General features: G+C 35.9%; 1 protein-coding gene across 1 annotated transcript in view; it reads left to right on the forward strand.

The window, feature by feature from the left end:
- NRK (Nik related kinase) overlaps positions 1 to 24,156 on the forward strand; it is a 144,462-nt gene that overhangs the window by 116,445 nt on the left and 3,861 nt on the right. The window contains exons 20-28 of the mRNA XM_025372716.1: positions 3,986 to 4,172; positions 4,901 to 5,056; positions 8,289 to 8,432; positions 10,729 to 10,887; positions 15,044 to 15,148; positions 16,964 to 17,106; positions 17,406 to 17,555; positions 20,366 to 20,525; positions 23,846 to 23,985. Coding sequence (XP_025228501.1) covers positions 3,986 to 4,172; positions 4,901 to 5,056; positions 8,289 to 8,432; positions 10,729 to 10,887; positions 15,044 to 15,148; positions 16,964 to 17,106; positions 17,406 to 17,555; positions 20,366 to 20,525; positions 23,846 to 23,985 — 1,344 coding nt within the window. The remainder of the gene's footprint in view (positions 1 to 3,985; positions 4,173 to 4,900; positions 5,057 to 8,288; positions 8,433 to 10,728; positions 10,888 to 15,043; positions 15,149 to 16,963; positions 17,107 to 17,405; positions 17,556 to 20,365; positions 20,526 to 23,845; positions 23,986 to 24,156) is intronic.

Raw genomic sequence — 24,156 nt, forward strand, 5'->3', positions numbered from 1 at the left:
CTCATTGTTCAGTTCCCACCTATGAGTGAGAACATGCGGTGTTTGGTTTTCTGTTCTTGTGATAGTTTGCTAAGAATGATGGTTTCCAGCTGCATCCATGTCCCTACAAAGGACGCAAACTCATCCTTTTTTATGGCTGGATGAGTTTGCGTCCTTTGTTTGGTTCTTTTTTAATGATATCTATTCCTTTGTTGAATTTCTCACTCAGATCATGATTTTTAAAAAAATTTCATTGATTTGTCTATCTGTATTCTCTTGTATCTTGCTGAATTTCTTTAAGATGATTATTATTAATTCCTTTTCTGGCACCTCACATTTTCTTTTCTGTTGTCTGCTACTGGAGAATTACTATGTTCCTTTGAAAGTATGTTTCCTTATTTGTTAATGTTTCTTGTGTCCTTGTGTTGATATCTGTCCATCTGGTGGAGCAATTGCTTCTTATAATGTTATGGAGTAGCTTTCATAAGGAAAGACTTATTCCATAGATGGGTCCTGGGGTGTTGGTTGGGTGGGGTGCATTAACTTTGGTTCTGGGTAGATGCAGCAGTGTGGTCTCTATGCTGTAATATACATTAGCAATGTTTGCTAGTACCTCACTGGCCCAGGCAGCAAAAATTTGTGGCAAAGGTGGCACACCTTTGCCAGGGGTGGGCTTGCCAGGCTGTTTCTCAGGCCAGAGGCAAAAGTGCACATGCGGTGGGTTGAGTGGCTCAGGAATTTGCCCTCCAGGGTTGAACTACCAGACTACTTCTCTGGGCAAGAGTGTGGTCACACAGGGTGGGACAGCTGGCTTGGGGTCTGGCTTACTGGGATCAGAGCTGCTGAGCTGTTTTTCTGGTCAAGGATGCAAGTGCACAGCAGTTAAGCCAGCCTAGAGTTGGCTTCGCCAATGTGCAGTACTGGAGTTATGGCTGACCTTTCCTGGGCCCAAGATCTGAGCAGTCGGGGTCACAGCATTTCAGCCATCAATGGGAGCTTGGTGAAATGACAGTAGAGCGGCAAGACTGGAGAGGCACAGTGTTTACTGGCCCCCAGAACATAGTGCACTTCAGCAGTGGCTCTAGATTTAAGATGGCACCAGGCTGCAGCAGCTTGTTGGGAAATACACAACCTTTGCCCCTTATCTGGAGCAATGCAGACACATGAATTTCAGGCACCTTCCCAAACTGAACTCAGGGCTTGTCAGGACTATGAGATTCTCCTGTAGTAAGTACTGCAGTTGTCTGTAGTGGCAATTGGGGCTGATGAGAGTCTTCTGCTTACCTTTTCCCAATAAGGAGAATTCCTTCCGGGCTCTGAGCTGATCATGGTAGGGGAGATGGGGCAGCAGAAGCAGAGTACCTCACTTCCCTCTCTTTGCTGCCATTTTGAGATTCCATGCTATACAGTGACCTCACCACCCCATCACTGCACTCCAGCACTCTCCCTCAGACACACCAGTTGAACTCTGTTTATTCATTCTCTTTTTCCTTTTTTGTGAGGCGGACAAGCACCAGGTGCCACCAATAAGCTATCTTACTGCCATCACTCCAATCAGAGCCAATTATTTTTTTCTGAGTTTTTTTATTGTGGTAAAATATACATATCATAACATTTATCATTTCAACCATTTTTAAGTGTACAAACAAGTTGGATTTATTACATTCAGAATATTGTGAGATTGTCACCACTATCCATTTTCACAACTTATTTTTTTTTACCATCCCAAACAAACTAAACAAGTATTGTTTCCCCGTCCTCCAACCCCTGATAACCTCTATTCTACTTTTTCTCTTGGTAACTTATATAAGTGGAATCATACAATATTTGTCCTTTTGTGTCTGGCGTATTTCACTTTTTAGGTTTTCAGAGTTTATCCACGTTGTAGCATGGGTCAGAATTTCATTCCTTTTCAAGGGTGATAATATTTTATCATATGCATATACCACATTTTGTTTATCCATTCATCTACTGATGGAAACTTGGGTTGTTTCCACCTTTTGGTTATTGTAAATAGCGCTGCTGTGAACATTGATGTACAAGTATCTGTTTGAGTCCCTGCTTTCAGGTTTTGAGGGGGTATATAGCTAGGAGTGGCATTGCTACATCATGTAATAAGTCTACGCTTAACTTCTTGAGCAACCGATAACATAAAATTTTAATTCAAGTAATATACTGTGTTTATACAATGATTTTGTCATTCGCAAAACATTTATTGACTTTATAAATAGGTTTAAAATATTCAAGTAGTTCACAGATGCTACATCAATAGAAATTATCACAGATAACATTCTCTGGACCATGTGGTATTTGAACTCATTCTTGAGAAATGGGGAGTATCTGGATATCTGAGAACATAGGTGGAACTCCAGACATAAAAAAGATTATGCCAGTCTACTCCCCTAGCCTATTTTCTTGTCACACAAACTGGCTTTGGAGATGCCATGCTCTTTCATGAATCAGCGCTCCTGTGCAAGCTGTTTCCTCTGGAAGGCTGCCCCCTCACCTCTTCTCTGTTTGGTGAATTAGTAATCCTTCATGGGCCAAATCAAGTATCAACTTTGACTTACCAAGGCAGAGTTATATACCCCTTCCTCTGTACTTTTGTCCATAGTTCCAATTTAGTACTTACGGTATTATTGTTAGTTATGTTATTTTTTTGCTTTCACACTACATTGTGAACTCTTAAAGGAAAGAATTATATCTAATCCTTGCTTGATTATTTGTCTACCAACTCACCCAACTTCAGTGTCTAACCTGGGACATGGCATATGATAGGCACACAGTAATTGTGGAATAAATCAATAAAGGATGAAAAGAAAGAAAAAAAGGAAGGAAGGAAATTTCGTGGATGGTTTCTAATGGGAAAGCAGTGCCAGTGGGAAAATATCTATGTCTGTCTATCTATCATCTATCTATCTATCTATCTATCTATCTATCTATCTATCTATCTATCTTAATTAATTAATTAAAGACATTAAAACAGGATATCCCAATGTAAGTTTCATAGCAAACCTGGTTATCTCCAGTTATCTCAAGGAATGTTTTGGAAATTTATAGAGGAAGTGGATCTTCCTTTCATTTTAATTTAAAAAGGACATGGTGTCATGCCATGTTTTTGTGGTTGAAAAGGTCATAAAAACCAGTCTTTTACAGAATAGCACAGCTCTCTCAGTGCCAAGAATCGCTGTTTAGACACAAAGATGAGCTTATCAACAGAAGAACTTACCAACAATAGTTGACATATTTTCCCACAGGACAGGGCATACCACATAAATTGTCACATTTTGTGGTTTTTATCCTTGAGTATCTTCTTTGTAAGTTGATGAAAGCCAGCTACATTTTCAGTGATGCGTGTTTACACTCTTGAATTTGTGTTGTTTGATTTTCCTTCATTTTCTTTATCATTTGAAAGTTATTTCTGCAGGGTTTTCATGCTTTCAGTTTTGTTAAGGTACCTTAAAGCAGTGGAACAGACATCCCCACACTGTGCTTTATATTTTTTCAAGAGGCTGTTTCGCATAGCCTAGCTGGATGTATGCTTTGGAATCAGACAGACTTTGACTTCAAACTCTACTTCCCCTACTTACTAGTATTATGACTGAATAAATTATTTACTATCTCTAAATTTTAAATTTGTATAAGTAAATTGGAGATAATTATACTTACTTGTTGGGCTATAGTAAGGAGTCACAAAGATATCTAAATATGATGCCTAGCAAAGTAGCTGATACATGGTAAAAATTCCACAAATGTTAAGTCCCAAATTGTACAGTTGGGTACCTATAGCGCCTTGCATTTCACCTGTACCATCAGTCATCTCAATAATAGATTAGTTCTCTCTCTTCTGATGACATTGTTGAGTTTTTCTAGTAAATGTGGATTTTATAAGAATGTAGATGTTATAGATCTTGCATTTTATTTTCCAAATGACCCCTCACTAGGCATATTTCTCCTACTGTTAACCTATTAATGAAATAAAAATCGGTTTTTGGACTTCTTTTAGGAGCCAGGTGGTGGAAATGAGGCCTCAAATGCCATTGACTTAGGTGCTGCACTGTCAGCACCTGATGATGAGAGCGACAATAAGGACATACCAGAATCATCAATACAATCAGATTTTTCTGCCAATCACTCATCTCCTTCCAAAGGTTTTGGGAGGTCTGCTGATGCTAACTTTGCCAGTGCCATCTGTGAGTGTGTTCAATATAATCTCCAAATGCTACTATCTGTTCACATATTAAATAGTGTTTAACCACTGCTTCATGATCTGTTAGGAATCAAATTATTATTCTCACATTCAGTTGAAATAAACTCAGATTGGTATATGCTTTTAAAACATCTATGCTTTACTGAATCTTTATGGTACCTAAATTTGAACTACAATTGAGAAATTGAGTCCCTTATCTGGATTTATGTGTGTTTTCTAATCACAATAACTGAAAATATATTCATGCTCAACAATGTATTTTAACCATCATGATTTGTGTTATCTGATGGTTTCAGAGTTACTGAAACTATACTTTCAGTAAAAAATAAAATACAATAAAAGGAAAGAAATTTGTTTGTTTTTTATTTTGAGATAAGATCTCGCTCTGTCACTTAGGCTGGATTACAGTGGCATGATCACGGTACATGGTAGCCTCAACCTCTGGTTCTTAATGATCCTCCCACCTTGGCCTCCCAAGTGTTGGGATTACAGGTGTGAGCCACACCACCTGGCCAAAGAAAATAAATTTGGCTAAGTCGTGCCTCATTTGTGGAGGCACTGTAGCATATAAGGTGAATAGATGAGTAATTTAATTTTTTTTTCTATAACTCCATCAGGTGCAGATTTTTCTTTTTTAAAAAAAAATTTTCTATAATCCATCAGGCACAGAACTAGTAATTTCTCTTATTATCTCCCCTTACATCTTTGCAGTATATGCTGGATTTGTAGAATTACCTGAGGAATCACCTAAGCAACCCTCTGAAGTCAATGTTAACCCACGCTATGTCTCTCCTTCATGTAAAAAACCACTAATCCACATGTATGAAAAGGAGTTCACTTCTGAGATCTGCTGTGGTTCTTTGTGGGGTGAGTTTGGTTTGTTTTCTTAAAGAATATATTTTTACGTAGCAAACCTGTGAAAATCATAGACATAGAATATTTGTTTACTCTTACCAAATCATTAAAATAAAAATGTATTTATAGTAGTTAATTTACTCAGAATTAGTTTTGCTGATTTTTTTTCACTCAGTGCAGTTGGATGTTTGAATTGATAACCCCCTCCTTTGTATTCTATTTCTTTTAAACCTGAGTTAACTTGGATGGCAGGCGAATCACGAGGTCAGGAGTTTGAGACCAGCCTGGACATCATAGTGAAACTTTGTACTAAAAATACAAAAAATTAGCTGGGTGTGGTGGCAGGTGCCTGTAATTCTAGCTACCTGGGAGACTGAGGCAAGGAGAATTGCTTGAACCTGGGAGGTGGAGGTTGCGGTGAGCAGAGATCATGCCACTGCACTCCAGCCTGGGCAACAGTGCAAGACCCCCCCCCGTCTATATATATATATATAAATAAAATATATATTATAAATATAATATATAAATAACATATGTTACATATAATATAACATAAATAATATAATATATAATATATATACACAATTGGACTAGGTTATGATTGTTACAGAGTTTAAGATTCATATTTCTTGGAAATCAAAACCACAATGAGATACCATCTCACACCAGTTAGAATGGCGATCATTAAAAAGTCAGGAAACAACAGGTGCTGGAGAGGATGTGGAGAAATAGGAACACTTTTACACTGTTGGTGGGACTGTAAACTAGTTCAACCATTGTTGAAGACAGTGTGGTGATTCCTCAAGGATCTAGAACTAGAAATACCATTTGACCTAGCCATCCCATTGCTGGGCATATACCCAAAAGATTATAAATCATGCTACTATAAAGACACATGCACACGTATGTTTATTGTGGCACTATTCACAATAGCAAAGACTTGGAACCAACCCAAATGTCCACCAGTGACAGACTGGATTAAGAAAATGTGGCACATATACACCATGGAATACTATGCAGCCATAAAAAAGGATGAGTTTGTGTCCTTTGTAGGGACATGGATGCAGCTGGAAACCATAATTCTCAGCAGACTATCGCAAGAACAGAAAACCAAACACCGCATGTTCTTACTCATAGGTGGGAACTGAACAATGAGATCACTTGGACTCGGGAAGGGGAACATCACACACCGGGGCCTATTATGGGGAGGGGGGAGGGGGGAGGGATTGCACTGGGAGTTATACCTGATGTAAATGACAAGTTGATGGGTGCTGACGAGTTGATGGGTGCAGCACACCAACATGGCACAAGTATACATATGTAACAAACCTGCACGTTATGCACATGTACCCTAGAACTTAAAGTATAATAATAAAAAAAAGAAAGAAAGAAAAAAAAATGTGGCTATTGTGATACACCTATAAAAACTAATAAAACTTAAAAAAAAATCATATTTCTAATTTAGGGTAGTGTTCAACATATGATACTTTATGAGGTATTCCAAGAAATATTTCTTCAAGATCTTGTTTTTAAAAAGCCTTGGAAATTTGTAGAGAAAGTTCCTTCTATAATGTCTTAACTCAGATAGACTTTTTAAAATCCTTTGTTTCAGAAGAATTATAACCACATTGGCAATGCTGAGACAATATTTTACCTCAAGCCAATCTGAATTATAAATGAAACAGAATAAATAAATGCAAGAAAGGGAGAAATCCAAAGTAATTGACAACCTCTGTCTTGCAATTTCTTTTCTTTTTTTTTTTTTTTTTTTTTTTTTTTGAGACGGAGTCTCGCTCTGACGCCCAGGCTGGAGTGCAGTGGCGCTATCTCGGCTCACTGCAATCTCCTCCTCCCGAGTTCACACCATTCTCCTGCCTCAGCCTCCTGAGAAGCTGGGACTACAGGCGCCCGCCACCACGCCTGGCTAATTTTTTGGTATTTTTAGTAGAGACGGGGTTTCATCATGTTAGCTAGGATGGTCTCGATCTCCTGACCTTGTGATCCACCTGCCTCGGGCTCCCAAAGTGCTGGGATTACAGGAGTGAGCCACAGCGCCCAGCCTGTCTTGCAGTTTCATAGATTTTGCTTAATGTATGATTGAACAAAGTACAGGGTTTTAAATTAAAAATAGAAATGGTAACAAACATTGTAATTATATGGATTAAAGAATTTTTAAAAATCATCTCAAAGTTCTGCTAATTTAGTGTGTCAAACAACAAGATAGCATGAATATTTCAGTCTGGCAACTGCCCAGAAATGTAGTTAATGTCTAATAACTCATTGTTATAACCTGTAATTTTATATTTTGAAAAATAAAAAATTATGGTAAAAATTGACTATACTTCTTCCTCCTTCTCTGATTCCCCTGTTCGAAGAAGATGCAGCTCCTAAACATGCCATTGGCCATAAGTTAGAGAACTGGTTAACGATAGGGTGAGAAAATGAAGGCAAAATCACTTAAGTTTTCTCCTTATGCTCAGGGAGCACAGGTATGCTCCAAGTGCAAGGAGGACTGTGAAATTTTATCTTGTTACATTACTTGGCTGGTTATTTCCTATATCACTTTATGGTGAAAAGCTCCCATAGTAGTTTCAAGTGTAATTTAACTTTAGTTCTGTCTTCTATTTCAGTCCTCTTATTTGATCTTTAAACAGTGCTTATGTTTGAACCAATAGAGCCAGTCAACAAATAAAAGAGAGTGTAGAAATTGAGATACATGAAGGTAGGAATTAATTTCACAGGCATTTGACAACGGTAAATTTTTAACAAATTCATGAACAGAGAATCATTCAATTTAAAAACAATTACTTACATATAATTATTTTAAAAACATTCAAACATTTACTTATGTTTGGAAATGAGAAATGAGCTGAATTGAACTCTTTGCATGTGCTAGACTAAGAATGTTTAATGATAATTTTCAAAAATGTTGATTGATTTTGATAAAGTTCAGAACACTACTAAAGGGTGCTAAGATATACATAAATTTCCATTTGTGAGATGGCATACCAGATGCCAGCCAGTGGAATACTGCCAGAGGGAATTATCTTCTATATTTTTATGTATTTTGTTGAAATTTGTTCTGTTGGTAGAGAGTACATAGTTACACAGTATGAGGTCAATATAGCCTAAACTGATAAGTCATCTTTACATAGATCAGCATACTGGAATAGCAAAAATAGTAATATAGATGCAATTATGAAAAATAATCTGAGCTAATATAGCACTTTTTATATATGAACAGGAGTCAATTTGCTGTTGGGAACCCGATCTAATCTATATCTGATGGACAGAAGTGGAAAGGCTGACATTACTAAACTTATAAGGCGAAGACCATTCCGCCAGATTCAAGTCTTAGAGCCACTCAATTTGCTGATTACCATCTCAGGTTTGTTAAAGAACTAAAATTAGCTGAGTAATTATGCAGATTAATTAGTCTGCAAACTGGGTTAAAGACTTTCTCAGGTGAAAGTGTTCATAGAAGAGCACTTTAAATATAACCTTTAATTGGGACACCAGACTTTCCTACTTGTATTCTCTTATCTATTTACAATTTAAAGTAATTTCCTTTTATTATAAAGTACCTAACCTAGGTTACTGATAAGAAAAACCACAACATTTGCATCCTTGCATGTTCTCTCCAGTGCAGCTTCCTACAACTTCAGATCTCTAATTTTCATTCACTCGTGCACAGGACTGCATCAACATCCACCATGTCTCATTCTTGTGATGTGTTAGAAGCAACAAAGAACAAAGTGAATAATAATCAAATATAAAAGAGACTTGTCCTTAGTATTTAACCTTATCACAAGGGCCTACAGATAGTTTGTAACAAGACTGGATCCATTAAGATCTTTACACCTTTTCCAAATAGTAGTTAAATTTCTTAGTTTTGGTCAGTCAGAGCCTGAACCTTAGAATACAAGAGAGCAAGTAAATGAGTGTTAAGAGTGATCGCGATTAGTAAACAGCATTTAGTATCAGGAAAGCACCAATATTAAAGCTGACTATAAGCAAAAGATGATTGACAAAAGGAGAGAAAAAGTAAGAAAATATGGCTTGTCTATGGAATGAAATGATGCTAATTACAGACTTTATATGAGTTTATATATTTTTATTATATATAACATGTTTTATATATAATTAGTGCACAAATTGCCATGTTGCACACTAATGATTGTGTATTATTCCTAAAATGATTAACTTTGCTTTATGTTTTGGTTAGAGGAGAAATCCCTTTAGAGGTATGCTCAGACTTCATGATTTTTTAAATCATGTTTTATAGTCAGTTGCTTATAATGGTTTAAGGTATGTAGAAGTAATATTTGTTGTTTGAAAACATCTGGGTGGCTTATAGACTACATATCTGTATAACAGATTTCTTTACTCTTTATCCAACTTCCTCTAATCTAAATGTGTTCTTCTCTAATTCTTGAGCTTCTCTGAAATGTGGAATACTTTTCCATCAAACAGTACTGAGAACATCAGTATAAGAAGATACTCACTAGTTTAAAGCACAAATTTATTTTACCATTTAAGAAATAGAATAGCCGTTGTGTATTAGTCCGTTCTCATGCTGCTATAAGGACATACATGAGACTGCGTAATTTGTAAAGGAAAGGGGTTTAATTGACTCACAGTTGCATATGGCTGAGGAGGCCTCAAGAAACTTACAATCACAGCAGAAGGGAAAGCAAACACGTCCTTCTTCACATGGCAGCAGCAAGGAGAAGTGCAGAGCGAAGAGGGGAGAAGCCCCTTATAAAACCATCAGATCTTGTGGTTTATAACTCACTATCATGAGAAAAGCATGAAGGTAACTGCCCCCATGATTCAATTACCTCCCAATGGGTCCCTCACTCAACACATGGGGATTACAATTTGGATTACAATTCAAGACCATATCACATAAATGTAGATATCTGAACCTTAACACTGCTTCAAAAATGTTATATTAAAAACATATGAAAGATTAATCACATAAGTAAGAATCCTATTGTTGGCCCTAGAAATCATGTAATAATAAACCATAAAAATGACAAAGAAAAATGATTATAAAGTCACTATATAGGGGAAAAGAAATGTGTGATTTTTTCATGTCCTGTGTTTCCTGACTGTATTGTAAGAATTTGATGGGATTTACAATTAGGAAATTAATATTAACGATAAATTTAGTTGGAGGAATATATAATGAAACTGTTCAGCTATTTTACAAGCATGCTGGAATGACAGAATACAAAGATACCCATACTGCTGTCCCTGAATACCTTAACAGTCAATATTCAGCCACCCCACTCGTACACACACACTACCAGGGACAGCTTTTAGGTCTCTGAACCCCAGAGGAGTCATGACTTAGTGAATAGTCAAGGTACAAGTGAATGGATGGTAATTATCTTGCCTGCATAATGAAAGGCTTAACCCTGTCCCAAAAAAGGTTTAGATCCCCTTCAGAGAGGCACATAGGTAGATACTTTGACTATTTCTTGGAATTGAGAGACTAAAATAATCTGTCATATTTCCAAACCCTGAATGGGAGATTCTGATGCAATGCAGTTTTTTTACAAGTGCTTTTTACATTAATAAAAATATTTTTTTAAAGGCAAAATATCTTTACATTTTTTTCTTCTAATATATTAAAAGAAAGATTGATTTTAAATACTGTATCTTTTCTTATCTATTAGGTCGTAAGAACAGACTTCGGGTGTATCATCTGACCTGGTTGAGGAACAAGATTTTGAATAATGATCCAGAAAGTAAAAGAAGGCAAGAAGAAATGCTGAAGACAGAGGAAGCCTGCAAAGCTATTGATAAGTTAACAGGCTGTGAACACTTCAGTGTCCGTAAGCCACATTTCATGTTTACTATGGCAATATAAATTTTGCATCCTTTCATTTGGTGAAGTACATAATTATGAAAGGCAATGCAGAGAAAGGAAACAATTTGCAGTTTCAAACACAGACGGGATCAGGCATGTTCAGGGTGGTATGGCTATAGACAGCAACTTCAAATCAAAGAATAGTAAATTTCACTGACACGTCTTCCAGGTCTTCTATGTTACAATCTTGTTTTTTTTTTTTTTTTTTTTTTTGAGAAAACATTGATTGACTAAAATAGTTATTGGTGTTCGGTTTGGTTTACCTCCTCACCTTACTTTCCTTCCCAGTCACCCTGAATATTCCAGATAAACCGGTATTTTTTTTTCCTGCCTCTATATAGCTTCGCTATATAAATGATTGAGATTTATCTTCACAAACTTGGGGAGACTCATATGATACTCTCTTTCTTTTGGAACAACAGTAAGATTGAATCCCTCCTAATACTGACCAGGAAACTTAACAATGAGTCAGAAAGAAAATTCTATGATCTACTGACTCTCGCTCCCACTGTTGATATTCATGAGTATAATCACTATTTTCCATCTGATTAGAATATTTTCATATACCCTTTCTCTTCACAACCATCCACTGTGAAAGGTGGTAACAATCCTAGGGGTTCAGAATCCTGCTCTCAGCTGTAAAAAACTGTGAGCTAATGTCATCCCATTCTGTTCTATTTCTGAAACAAACCCTCCTCTACTCTCGGCCTTCTTTTGCTTCTTTCCCTCTTCATTAATTGCCTCTTCAGGCAAAACTGGTGGCATAGGTGAGAAATAACTGGAATCACATTATATAAATTGCAATGGGATACTTCTATCTTGACTGACTATTATTGTTCTGCATATAAAGTGACCTTCTCAGGATAGGTTTTTGTATGTGTGTGCATATGTATACATACACCACTAAAGAGGGAAATGAGTACCCAGATAACTTAAGCATTAAATAAATACACTAGTTTCTTCTAGGTTTAGGTATCACTACTTCACTCCAGATCATATTATGCAAATGTGATAGTCCCAGAGGTGAAAGATATCCCCAGATGTTAACTTGGGCGTTTATATAGCAAAACTACCTCCTACTAACTTGTAAAATATTAGTTCAGTAAGAGATAGTCACAAAGGTACTCATATTGCAAATCTGTGCTCTTTGTAAGGGGTGGAATAGTTAAGTTTAGTTTTCCTGGCTGACCCCATTCCAGTCCACCTAAGCTCTCAGAACAGCAAAAAGCATTCGTCCCACTGACAGGTGGAATTAGTAGCATCTTCACACAGGAAGACAAGAACAGATCATAGTTGCCTGGTATTTTCAGAGCCTTCCAAGATCCACAAGACAGTGAACTGGCACCAATTACTATCCTATATTAAATATATAGGAAGTGTTTTAAGAGAGAATATTTTTGATTGTTGGAGGATTAGTAATCATGCTCCTTTGACCTACTTGGGAGCAATGCAAAAGAAAATGCAAGAGTAAGCTAGACCCAGAGAGAGAGAGAGAGAGAGAGAGAAAGCTACACCCAGAGAGAGAGAGAGTAAGCTACACCCAGAAAGAGAGAGAGAGAGAGAAAGAGAGAGAGAGAGAGAAAGAGAGAGAGAGAGAGAAAGAGAATGCGTCGGGATGGCAGAAGAAATTGCAGCCAAGGAAGGGCGTTATAGCACAAAGTATAAATCTATCAGGTAAGACAACATATTCCATAAGAACCAGAAGGGCTAATCAAGAGCAAGCATATACCTAATTGTACTTTTTAATTTACCTTTTAAAACAGCCCTATTGAAATAATGTACATACCATGAGATACACTTGTTTAAAGTGCACAGTTCAATGGGTTTTAGGAGGTCTATCGAGTTATGTAACAATCACCATGATCTAATTTTTATCATCCCCCAAAGAAACCCCATATTCATTAACAGTTATCCCGCATTCCGTCTTTCTTTACTTCCCCCTCTACCACTCACGGTCCTAGGTATCCATGATAAACTGATAAATGGTTACCTAGGACTTTCTTTCTCTATAGATTTGCCTCTTCTGGACAATTACTATAAATGGAACCATATATTATGTTGTGTTTTATGACAGACTTTTACTTAGCGTAATATTTTCAAGGTTTGTCTATGTTATATATAACATGTATCAGTGATTCCTTTTTATTGATGAGTAGTATTGCATTGAATGGATATACCACATTTTGTTTATCCATACATCAGTTGATGGACATTTGCACTCTTTCCACTTTTTGGCTATTAAAAATAATGCTACTATGAACATTTCATACATCTTCATATGTGGATATGTATGGTTTTTTTTTTCTTGGATAATATTGTTACACTGTTTTTCAAAGTGGTTGCACCGTTTCACATTGCTATCTGTAATGTATGAGGGTTCTATATTCTCTATATACTCTATATTCTCTATATTCTCTATATGTAGATGTCTGTCTTTTGATTTTAGCCATCCCTATGGGTGTAAAGTGGGATGTTATGAAAGTTTCAATTTGCAGTTCCCTTATGATTAATGTTGTTGAGTATCTTTTCATATGTTTACTGACCATTTGGAGACATGTCTATTCAAGTCCTTTGCCTGTTTTTTAATTGGTTTGCTTATCCTTTTGCTGTTGAGTTGTAAGCATTCTTTAAGTATTCCACATACTAGACTCTTTTTTTCTTTTGAGGCAGAGTCTCGCTCTGTTGCCCAGGCTGGAGTGCAGTGGAGTGATCTCAGCTCACTGCAACCTCCACCTTCCAGGTTCAAGATATTTTCCTGCCTCAGCCTCCCGAGTAGCTGAGATTACAGGTGCTTGCCACCACATCCACTTATTTTTTGTATTTTTTTTTTTTTTTTTTAAGTAGAGATGGGGTTTCACCATGTTGGCCAGGCTGGTGTCAAACTCCTGACCTCAAGTGATCCACCCACCCTGCCCTCCAAAGGAATGGGATTACAGGGGTGAGTCACTGTGCCCAACNGTTTTTTTTTTTTTTTTTTTTTTTAAGTAGAGATGGGGTTTCACCATGTTGGCCAGGCTGGTGTCAAACTCCTGACCTCAAGTGATCCACCCACCCTGCCCTCCAAAGGAATGGGATTACAGGGGTGAGTCACTGTGCCCAACCCATATCCTAGACTCTCATCAGAATATGATTTGCAAGTATTTTCTCCTATTCTGTATGTTGTATTTTCGCTTCCTTGATAGTTTCCCTTGGTGCCCCAAATTTTTATTTTTGATGAAGCCTAATTTATCTTTTTTTTTCCTTTTCTTGCTTTATACTTTGGGTGTCAAATATAAGAATTCATTGCTATATTCAAGGTCATCAAGATTTATCCCTATGTTTACTTCCAAGAGTTTTATTGTTTTAGTTATGACATTTAGGTATTTGATCAATTTTGAGTTAATTTTGTATATGGTGTGAGATTTGGGCTCCAACTTTACTGCTTTGCATAGGTATATCCGCTTGTCCCAGCACCATTTGTGGAAGAGACTGCTTTTTCCCTATTGAATGGTGTAACACCATTGACCATAGATGTATGGGTTTATTTACCAACTCCCAATTTTATTCCATTGATCTCTATGTCTCTCCTTATGTTATTTAATACCATACTGCTTTGATTACTGTAACTTGTAGTAAGCTTTGAAATTGGAAAGTGTGAGTTCCCCAACTTAGATTTTCTTTTTCAACATTGTTTGGCTATTAGGAGCTTCCTAAGATTCCATGTGAAATACAGGATCAACTTTTCCATTTCTTCAATAAAAGGCCATTGGGATTTTAATAGGGATTGCATTGAACCTATGGAGACAATTTTGGACAGTATTGCTATTTCAACAATGTTAAATCTACCTATCTATGAGCAGGAGAACTTTTTTCCATTTGTTTAGGTCTTCTTTAATTTCTCTCATCAAGGTTTTAGTGTACAATTTAGAGTGCTCTCGAAGGTGAATATGTATACTCCATAAAACTATACAATAATTTTGTCACCTTTTTGTGGGCATCAAATTGTAACCAAGTAACTTCCCCAAAATATACCATCTGTGCCCTTAAATTGTGGTTATGGCATTTTTTATGACAAATACAAATACTTGAGTGTTCTTGTTAACTCTGTGGCATCATTACTTTTTTGTGTTTTATCATTATAGTCCAACATGAAGAAACAACATATATTGCAATTGCTTTGAAATCATCAATTCACCTTTATGCATGGGCACCGAAGTCCTTCGATGAAAGCACTGCTATTAAAGTGAGTGATCTCCTTTTTCTTTGGATTATATGATTTTTTATTTTGAGAATAAATTGTGAACAGAATCATACTTTGGAATACAGATGCAGAAGTATATGGCATTCTTCTATAGTTAATGGAATTTTGTTGTTAGTTTGCTTGCTTGTTTGTTTGTTTATTTTTTAGAGACAGGGTCTCACTCTCTCACTCTGGCCCAGGCTAGAGTGCAGTGGCATGATCATAGCTCACTGCAGCCTTGATCTCCCCAGCTCAAGCCATCCTCCCACCTCAGCCTCCCAAGTAGCTAGGACTACAGGCACGTATGACGCCTGGTTAATTTTTAAATATTTTGTACAGATGGTGTCTCACTAATGTAACTTGAATATACCATGTCAGTAATTACTGTTTAACCCTTTTTTAGACAATTCACAGGCACCACAGCAAGGGAGAATGCGAGGGAAATTCCCGGCCCCTCCCCTTATAGGACCTTCCCACCAGCCCCTTACTCCCAATTCCTGTAGTCAATATGAAGACCTTCTCTTCTACAGCCCCAAACACAGGCTTTGGGTGCCACCCCAATGAATTGAAGCTGAGAAAGTCCCTGTTTTCTCTTAGTAGGGGGTAGAGAGCCGAGGGAAGGTAAAGAAAGGTATGGCAACGATAGAGGGGAAACACCCTTGGAAGAAAAAGGAGGGAAAAGAAAGCCTTTTCTCCAGTTACCTTGGCCACAATATGTGGGTATGGGAAGGGGTTGGATGGATCTATATTCTTTCCAAGCTGGAACTCTAAACACATTGCTCTCTAGAACTATTAATATTGTGGTTAGGCTTACTAGTACTCTTTCTACCTTTATTACCGTTTGGCTGAACTTCTATGGATAGGCCACATAAATTAACAATATAGTGTCTTAAACAACTAACCTTAAAAGTGAGGGACTGTTTTTTTATCTAGAGTAACTTACTTGTAATGCTCCAGAATTCTACTTAAATGGAATTATTTTGTATTTATTCCACAGTAATGAGGGTTGACTAAAGAACCGGCAACATTCTATCATGTCCAGTAGCTTCTACCCTGGGATGTATATCAGAATTAGCTGGAACATTTGTTAAAAGTTTAGATCTCAGACCCAACACCAGGCTGAATTAGTGGGTCTGGAGTAGGGCCTGGGAATTGATAATTTTAGCAGATGTTTCAGGTGAGTTTTAACTAGTTGATCCATAGACAGGTTTTAACAAAGCGCTGATAAGGACCCATCCTGACAGATGCAGCAAAGTATTCATGAAATACTTCTGTATCTTAAGTCAGGATCTGTTTACATGGTACATTTTTTAAGGGAACACATCACATGTATACAATAAAGATGAGCAAATTCTTATGACTGCCTGCCAATGTCTATTTGCATAATAACTATGTTCTTCTATAAATAGTACAGATGACTGTATATACAGTCTGAGTCAACCCTAACACAAATCACATCCCTGATCTGATCTCCCTAAATTGGGCCTTGGTTCAGCTGTCAGTATTTGGATATGAGTTTATTCTTGGGTGTCTGCTGATTGGTCAGAGCTGCCTGGTATGGAGCTGGAAAGCGAAGAGATAAGTACCAGCAATCTGTCTAGCCTGATACACAGTTCTTGTCCAAGTCCTTACTACAGTTCTTGACTCCCACCTCACAATTACAGTATGGTGAATCCTGTGATGCTCAATCCTCTACTGTGATCTGATCTTGGCAATGAATCGCATTTGGCCTTTTGTTTTGTACTAGAAACCATAGGAGCCTAGAGTACATACCCAGTATATGATAAGTTAACATATCTGGCCCTTTTCATTCCCTACCAAGTGTGCATTGATCAATCAGCAGACTCTGAAGGAGACTACATGTCCTATCAAGCCTATATACGAATACTGGCAAAAATACAGGCAGCTGATCCAGCGAACCGGTTTAAGAGACCAGATGAGCTCCTTCATTTGCTGAAGCTCAAGGCAAGGAACTTGAAGACAGCAAACAGAATGCAGGGCCATACAAGGCTCTTATGATCATTGCCAATCTGACCTTTGAAGAGAAACTCAATATTTTGAAGCTGTTGAACATAATTATTTATTTGTTGTAATAACAGATCTAAGAAAAACTGTAATTCACAGGTCTCTAAATACAATATGCCATTTTAAAAATCCACCTGGGGTTTATACACTTATAAACCTGACAAAAGAGTGAGGGAATTTTTGCCTTAGTTAGAATGTCATTTTTGGCCTTTTGGCCATATTTGGTTTTATATTCACAGGTATTTCCAACACTTGATCATAAGCCAGTGACAGTTGACCTGGCTATTGGTTCTGAAAAAAGACTAAAGATTTTCTTCAGCTCAGCAGATGGATATCACATCATTGATGCAGAATCTGAGGTTATGTCTGATGTGACCCTGCCAAATAATGTAAGATAATACCTTCAGATTCCTAGAAATTATTGCATACCACCATTTGAGTTTTTCCAACTGTCAAAACTCTGAAAGGTTTATGCATATGATTAGCAATGTTTATACCGGAACTGAGACATAAAAGGTAAGTACAGAGTGCCAGAAAGTGGTCTTGCATAAACAAAAAACACTGATGATCCCTTAGTTTAGAAAGCTGAGTATATTCTGCAGATAGATTTTGCTTGTCTTGCTCAATGCTTTTTTGTTTTTAATGAATAAAGTTTACACTTAAAATCTGGACTTCTACTGATACATCAGAAGACCTGATAGCATCAGTGCCACATTACTATCTAACCATTATCAATTGGAATTGATTCATTCATGGCTCCTTTTAGATAGGATATATGCTCTACATTTTCTACCCATTTATGTTTATATATTTATAATAACTGACCATAAAGTGTATTTGATTTTGCAGTACTTGCTTTATTTTTCTTCACTTCACAATGCATTAACAAATTTTTAAAAAATACAACACCAGTATTGCAGCATTATTATGTGTATCCCTATTCTTTATTATATTACTTCAACTGTGACATAACAGCAAATTATCATAAAATGTTCTCTTATCTGGTTAATTATAGTTAGTATTTCTGATCAAAAGATTCAGCATTTTAAAAGCAGATACTCCTCAACTCTTAAACAATTATATTTTGTGAAAATGTGGTACAACATCTAAAATACAGATTGTCATAAAAATATTATACACATCATTTACATAAAGAGTTTGAACATACTATAATATCCCTCACACATACCATACAAAATATAATTCTACTGTGTCTCAAATTTGATATTGGAAATGATGTTTGTCCTATTGAAATTTTTATTTAAAAGAAAGGCCTAAACCAACAGTTTCTCTGCTTCACTATATTTAAATTCCCACTTTTTAGACAACCAAAATTTTAACAGTTTTGCATTATACAAAAAGTCCAGGAGAAAACTTTGATGTATTTTCAAATTACTATAGTTGTGTGATATTTTGAACAGCTCTCAGAATTGTCTCATATGTCTCTAACAAATTACATAAATCAATTGTCAGGACATTAGTGGGGACAATTTTGTAAAAGTCTTTTGGTCATATTAAAGATAATTAGCTTATTACTCAGTTGTTGCCCATGATTATATAGAAATCACACTGTTGATAATGTAGAAAATACAGAACCAATCTTAGTCAAACCCACTTAAACATGAGGTCAGGTTAATTTTGATATAGCTATTGTACTCTTCAGTTGGAGTGTCTTCCGTAGCTTCCTGCATTTTTTTAATGTTGTGTCAGATAGCTTTTATTAAGAATCTAGTGCAGTATTGAACATTGCAGCATTGGTCCATGTTTACACTTATTTGAAAAGTAATTCAGGAATTTTGACCCCTGTGTTTCACATGATTAATAAGCAAGGAAAGTCATTTCCTTTTGAAGCAATTTGTTAGTTAGAGATGAGTTCTTAAAAATCACTTTCTGACCCAATTAGGATAACTTGTGTATATTAAAAAATATTTTTAGCTAAATACTCTAGTGTCTTGACCCATTAAAAGAGAAAAGGACTCTATTATCAGGGAGGTGGGTGTCTTCTGAGAAAGAATGTACTAAAAATAATATTTTTCCAAGAGTTCCAGATTACAAAAGCTGTAATGATACAAGGGAATCATGTGTGCTGAAGAATATCTGGTTACTTCAGGAATCATCTGACAAGCATCTGAGGCTGTCTGAATTTGCAGCAGTCCAGTTTTTCTCTAAACAGATTTTATTGAGACGACTTTCTTTTCTGCAATTTCTTTTACTCTCTTCCTTTATCTTTGTTTTTTTCTGATTCAATTGCTCATGCAAGTGCCCAGGGAACGCATTAAAATTGCTTTTCGTCTCTGGATCCCCATTTTAGTTATCAGGATTGTTGTTGCTGGGACATGGCCTCAAGCACCTGGCCTGAGTACTCTGGGGTTGGCAAGTATAGTTTCTGACTTTTTTTTTTTTTTTTTTTTGTAATGTGCTAGTTTGGAGAAACCATAGAGGAACACAATTTTTCATCTGCAGGGAAATACTGTTAATGTGACAATATCTGTAGTTTAAGAAAATTTTGTTGCATTGTTTTGTGCATCATGAAATTTAGAAATGCTTAGATATTTCTTAGTATTTCATATTATGTCACCAAATACGTCCTTGTGTATCTTAAATGCATTTGAAATTATATTAATTGGAAAAGAAATTCTAACATTTTTGCAAAGGGGGAAATGACTTAAAGTTATATTTCAAGCTGTGGAGACTATTATAAAGCTGTCCCTTGTAAGCATTTTAAGTTCAAGCTATTTTTTAGATTAGTTTTCTATTTCTAATTTGAATGAGTTGGTTGATAGGCAAGTATTGTATATTTGTTACTTGATTTATACATTAATTACCAAAGTATTTATTAATGTGCTGAAATGAATTTTAAACCCAAGTCTGTAACAAGTAGTGTTTCTTCTATTATGATACATAATAATTTGTGAAATGTCAAGAAATTTCTCTGTGTTGGAAATACATCTTTGCTTTTTTAAAATAAGGCTTTCTCCTAATTATAAAGAAGAATATTTAACAGCTATGACTTTATGACATAAAGAAAGCAGCTTTTTTCAAATATTGGATAGCATACTTATTAATTTGGAAATAGAGGTTTCTCTTCCTCCTTGCTCTTTGAACCTCTTTTGGTCTTTATTGCTCTGCCAAGCTGCTTCAATTAAAGTAGTAGTGATAAAATATTGGACATATAAATCTTTATGAAACATAATTCCAGCCCCTGGAAATCATTATACCACAGAATATCATCATTTTACCTGATTGCCTGGGAATTGGCATGATGCTCACCTTCAATGCTGAAGCCCTCTCTGTGGAAGCAAATGAACAACTCTTCAAGAAGATCCTTGAAATGTGGAAAGACATACCATCTTCTATAGGTATGTATACAATTTCTTTCTTCTTCGGGACCCCAGAGAAACTTTTCATGGGTAAAAAAAGTGTCCTAAGAAAAGATTTCCTGAATTATTACATTTTCTTAAGACACATAAGATTAATTTGGGGTTCTGCATAATTATTCCCTTAGTAAGATGATGCCTGTATTTGTCCTATGCTTAATGAATTCAGAAGAGTACCACAAAGAGACTCATTTTGGTTATCTGAGTTATTTGCAATATTGTATAATTGAAATGAGTGCTAATTCCTTTCCACAAAAATCTATAATTTTATTGTAACTCCCTTTACTTGCAGAATTTACACAGATATTGGAAATGCTTCTTTTCATCACACTTACTGTGGGGTTTATCTTTATCTTAGGAGACTGCCAACTAGTACAAAAGAGCCAAATACTTCCATTTTTTATAGTCAGTAGAGTTCTATTTTGTGAGTGATATTCCTGTGAAGAATCAAATCATTTAGAAAAGTGATAGATATGACTGACTGGAGTGCCTGTTAGGTACCAACCAGGTGGCAACAAAGAAAAATGCCTTTTCATCTTCATCAAACCAGGAAATTTTTTTCTTCCTAGCCAAATCAGGACTGCTGATCTGGGAAATCCAAATAATTTGAGATTCTTGTATATGTTCTGAGGCTCACTGACCCTAGACGTGATTCTAGATAGGGAACATAATGCATACGAAAAGTAAAAATATTAGAGAGAGTAGAATGATTAGCTGGAGGATAGCTATTATAGAAAAGAGAAGTTTAATGGAGCAAATAAAGGAAAAAGAAAGCTGTGTGTGTGTGTGTGTGTGTGTGTGTGTGTGTGTGTGTGTGTAGAGAGAGAGAGAGAGAGGCTTAACAATTGCATCAGATATTACTAAGTGTTCCCACTTCCAAAACATTGTGTCCCGTCTCAGAAAGCAAGCTAGCTCAGTAGCTAGGTTAAGTGGCAGATGTAGGTGTTTTGAGACTAAGGTGGAAATTATGTGATGCCATATGAACTAAGTACTTGGACTCAGCAAATAACCTTTTCTTTAAGTTTAGAATTTTTAGTCTATGTTGTTGTTGACAACATAGAGACACACAGAGAGAGAGAGAGAGATGGTCTGTCAAATGATAAGGCAGATTCTTCTGTAATCTCTATAAAATGACTAAATATGATCCTCATGTGGCTTTAAGGACCACTTTAAAAGAACTGCTTTTTAATGAACTTTTTTTTTATATGAGATAATGGCACTTTGCATTGTATCCGCAGAATCCTTTTTTTTTTTTTTTTTTTTTTTTTTTTGCATGTATAGTCAGTGTTAAGGATTGTCCTGAAAACCTGCTCCAATTTCCAATTTCCTCAAACAAGTAAGAACTCACAGAGGGTTTAAAACCAGATTTAAGTGACAGAAGATAAATGCTTACAGTATAATTGACATATCTGGGGCAAAAGAAAGTACAAATAACGACTCATGTTCTATACTTGACAGTGGTACTTTTGTGATCGATATGCTAATCAGAAATGGTCATAAGGAAATTCAGTTCAAATAGGAAACTGAGCAAACCCCTATATTTATGCCAGTAGACAATTATAAGGGTCAAATGGAACTTGCGAAGTCATCTGGTACAGCTCTTGTCCTCAGGCAGGACAACTTCTGACCTAAAACAAAAAAAAAGCTATTTTAAGTTGCTAGAATTTGAAAGACAGCTACATGTGAAATAAATTACAGTACTATAAGAACATGATATTTTAGTTTGTATATTAAGAATATTTTGAAAGTATGCTAAAGACTACCATATAACACTGATATTAAGGAAATCAATTACCACATTTTTCTGTCTAAAAACAACTGCTTTGTTATTTAAAACTAATTCAGATCCAGATTTCCCCAATTTAAATTTTACGTTTTCTTAAGTTATAGTAAATGTGTTCAAATCATCACTCTCCATTTCCAAACAAATATATACAGGCTTAACAATTGCATCAGGTATTATTAAGTGTTCCCACTTCCAAATCATTGTGTTTCATCTTAGAAAGCAAGCTAGCTCTCAGTAGCTAGATTAAGTGGCAGATGTAGGTGTTTTGGGACTAAGGTGGAAATTATGCGATGCCATATGAACTATGTACTTGGACTCAGCAAATAGCCTGAGTTTTAAGTTTGGAATTTTTGGTCTATGTTGTTGTTGACAAAAATACCATTTTTAATAAAGTAGTCACATAGGTGAAGAAATTCAACTCTAGAGAAACTAAATCTGTTACTTCTTTCCAACCCTCTAGAGACTAATTTTCCTTATTTCCCTTATATCTGGAGTTATTTTAATTCTAGTCTGAAATTTGACTTAGAAAGTCTTCTTCCAGGATAACCATTTTTCTTAGTCAATTTATTCCTTTTATAATAGAAAAAATGAAAAATCAAAGTAATTAATTGAATTCTGATTTTAATCATGTTAACATGAGAATGAAGATGGCTTATTTTGTTGTTTCCTAGACTATTTTAACTTGAGTTTAAAATCTTGATATTATTTTACATGTCAGGATTTTATTTACTTATGGAATTTTTCCCCATGAAGTACATAAAGAATATTAAATTGAAAGTTAAAAATGTAGTAATAGTGCTGTTCCTTGTGTCAAAAAATACTTTACAGCACCAAATGACTGACTGACTACATAATTAGGTTTAAGGCAATTATTGTCATAATCTATATTTGTCACAAAGTATTATAAAATAGAGTCAAAAAGTTAAAATCTTAATAAATATTTCCTGAGCAGGAAAAAAACCTTAAGAATATCAAAGTAGCTTTGGTTCTGCTTATAACATGATAATTTATTGAATTGCATTAGGGTTGCTACAGTCATTATTTGAGCAAGTCATTTTTTAACAATTTTAATTTTTTAAGAGTCAGGTTTTCATGTATGTCACTGGAGCACAAATATACACCCTTATTAGGAGCCCTTATTAAGAATGCTGTATGTCACTTATACTATAAAATAAAGAGTGGCTGTGAGTAGATTACAATGTCTACAAACGGGATAGAATTAGTCCTTAGCTTTTTCTGTGGTCTTAGAGGATATGAATACAAGAATTAAATAATTGAGACCTGGTAATTAAATGTTGATTACAATGGTGCCTCTAGATAGCCAGTTTGAACACCACTCTTGAGCAGCAAAATGGTCAAACAACTGACTATAGACGGGAAAAACAGGATGTGCTAACCTGAACTGTAACAGTGAGCCTCTTAATAAACAAACACTGACCGTAGTTATAATTTTCTATGACTGCCGGAAAGATTTTGTGTTTTTCTGATTTTTTTTTTTTTTCCATTTGTATTGTAGCTTTTGAGTGTACACAGCGAACCACAGGATGGGGCCAAAAGGCCATTGAAGTGCGCTCTTTGCAATCCAGGGTTCTGGAAAGTGAGCTGAAGCGCAGGTCAATTAAGAAGCTGAGATTCCTATGCACCCGGGGTGACAAGGTATAGCTTACACCCTCCAGTTATAGCAAAAATAACGCAACCACTCAAGGATCTAGAACTAGATGTACCATATGACCCAGCCATCCCATTACTGGGGATATACCCAAAGGATTATAAATTATGCTGCTATAAAGACACATGCACACGTATGTTTATTGCAGCACTATTCAC

The sequence above is a fragment of the Theropithecus gelada genome, chromosome X (genome assembly GCF_003255815.1).
Source record: "Theropithecus gelada isolate Dixy chromosome X, Tgel_1.0, whole genome shotgun sequence".
Classification (NCBI taxonomy): domain Eukaryota; kingdom Metazoa; phylum Chordata; class Mammalia; order Primates; family Cercopithecidae; genus Theropithecus; species Theropithecus gelada.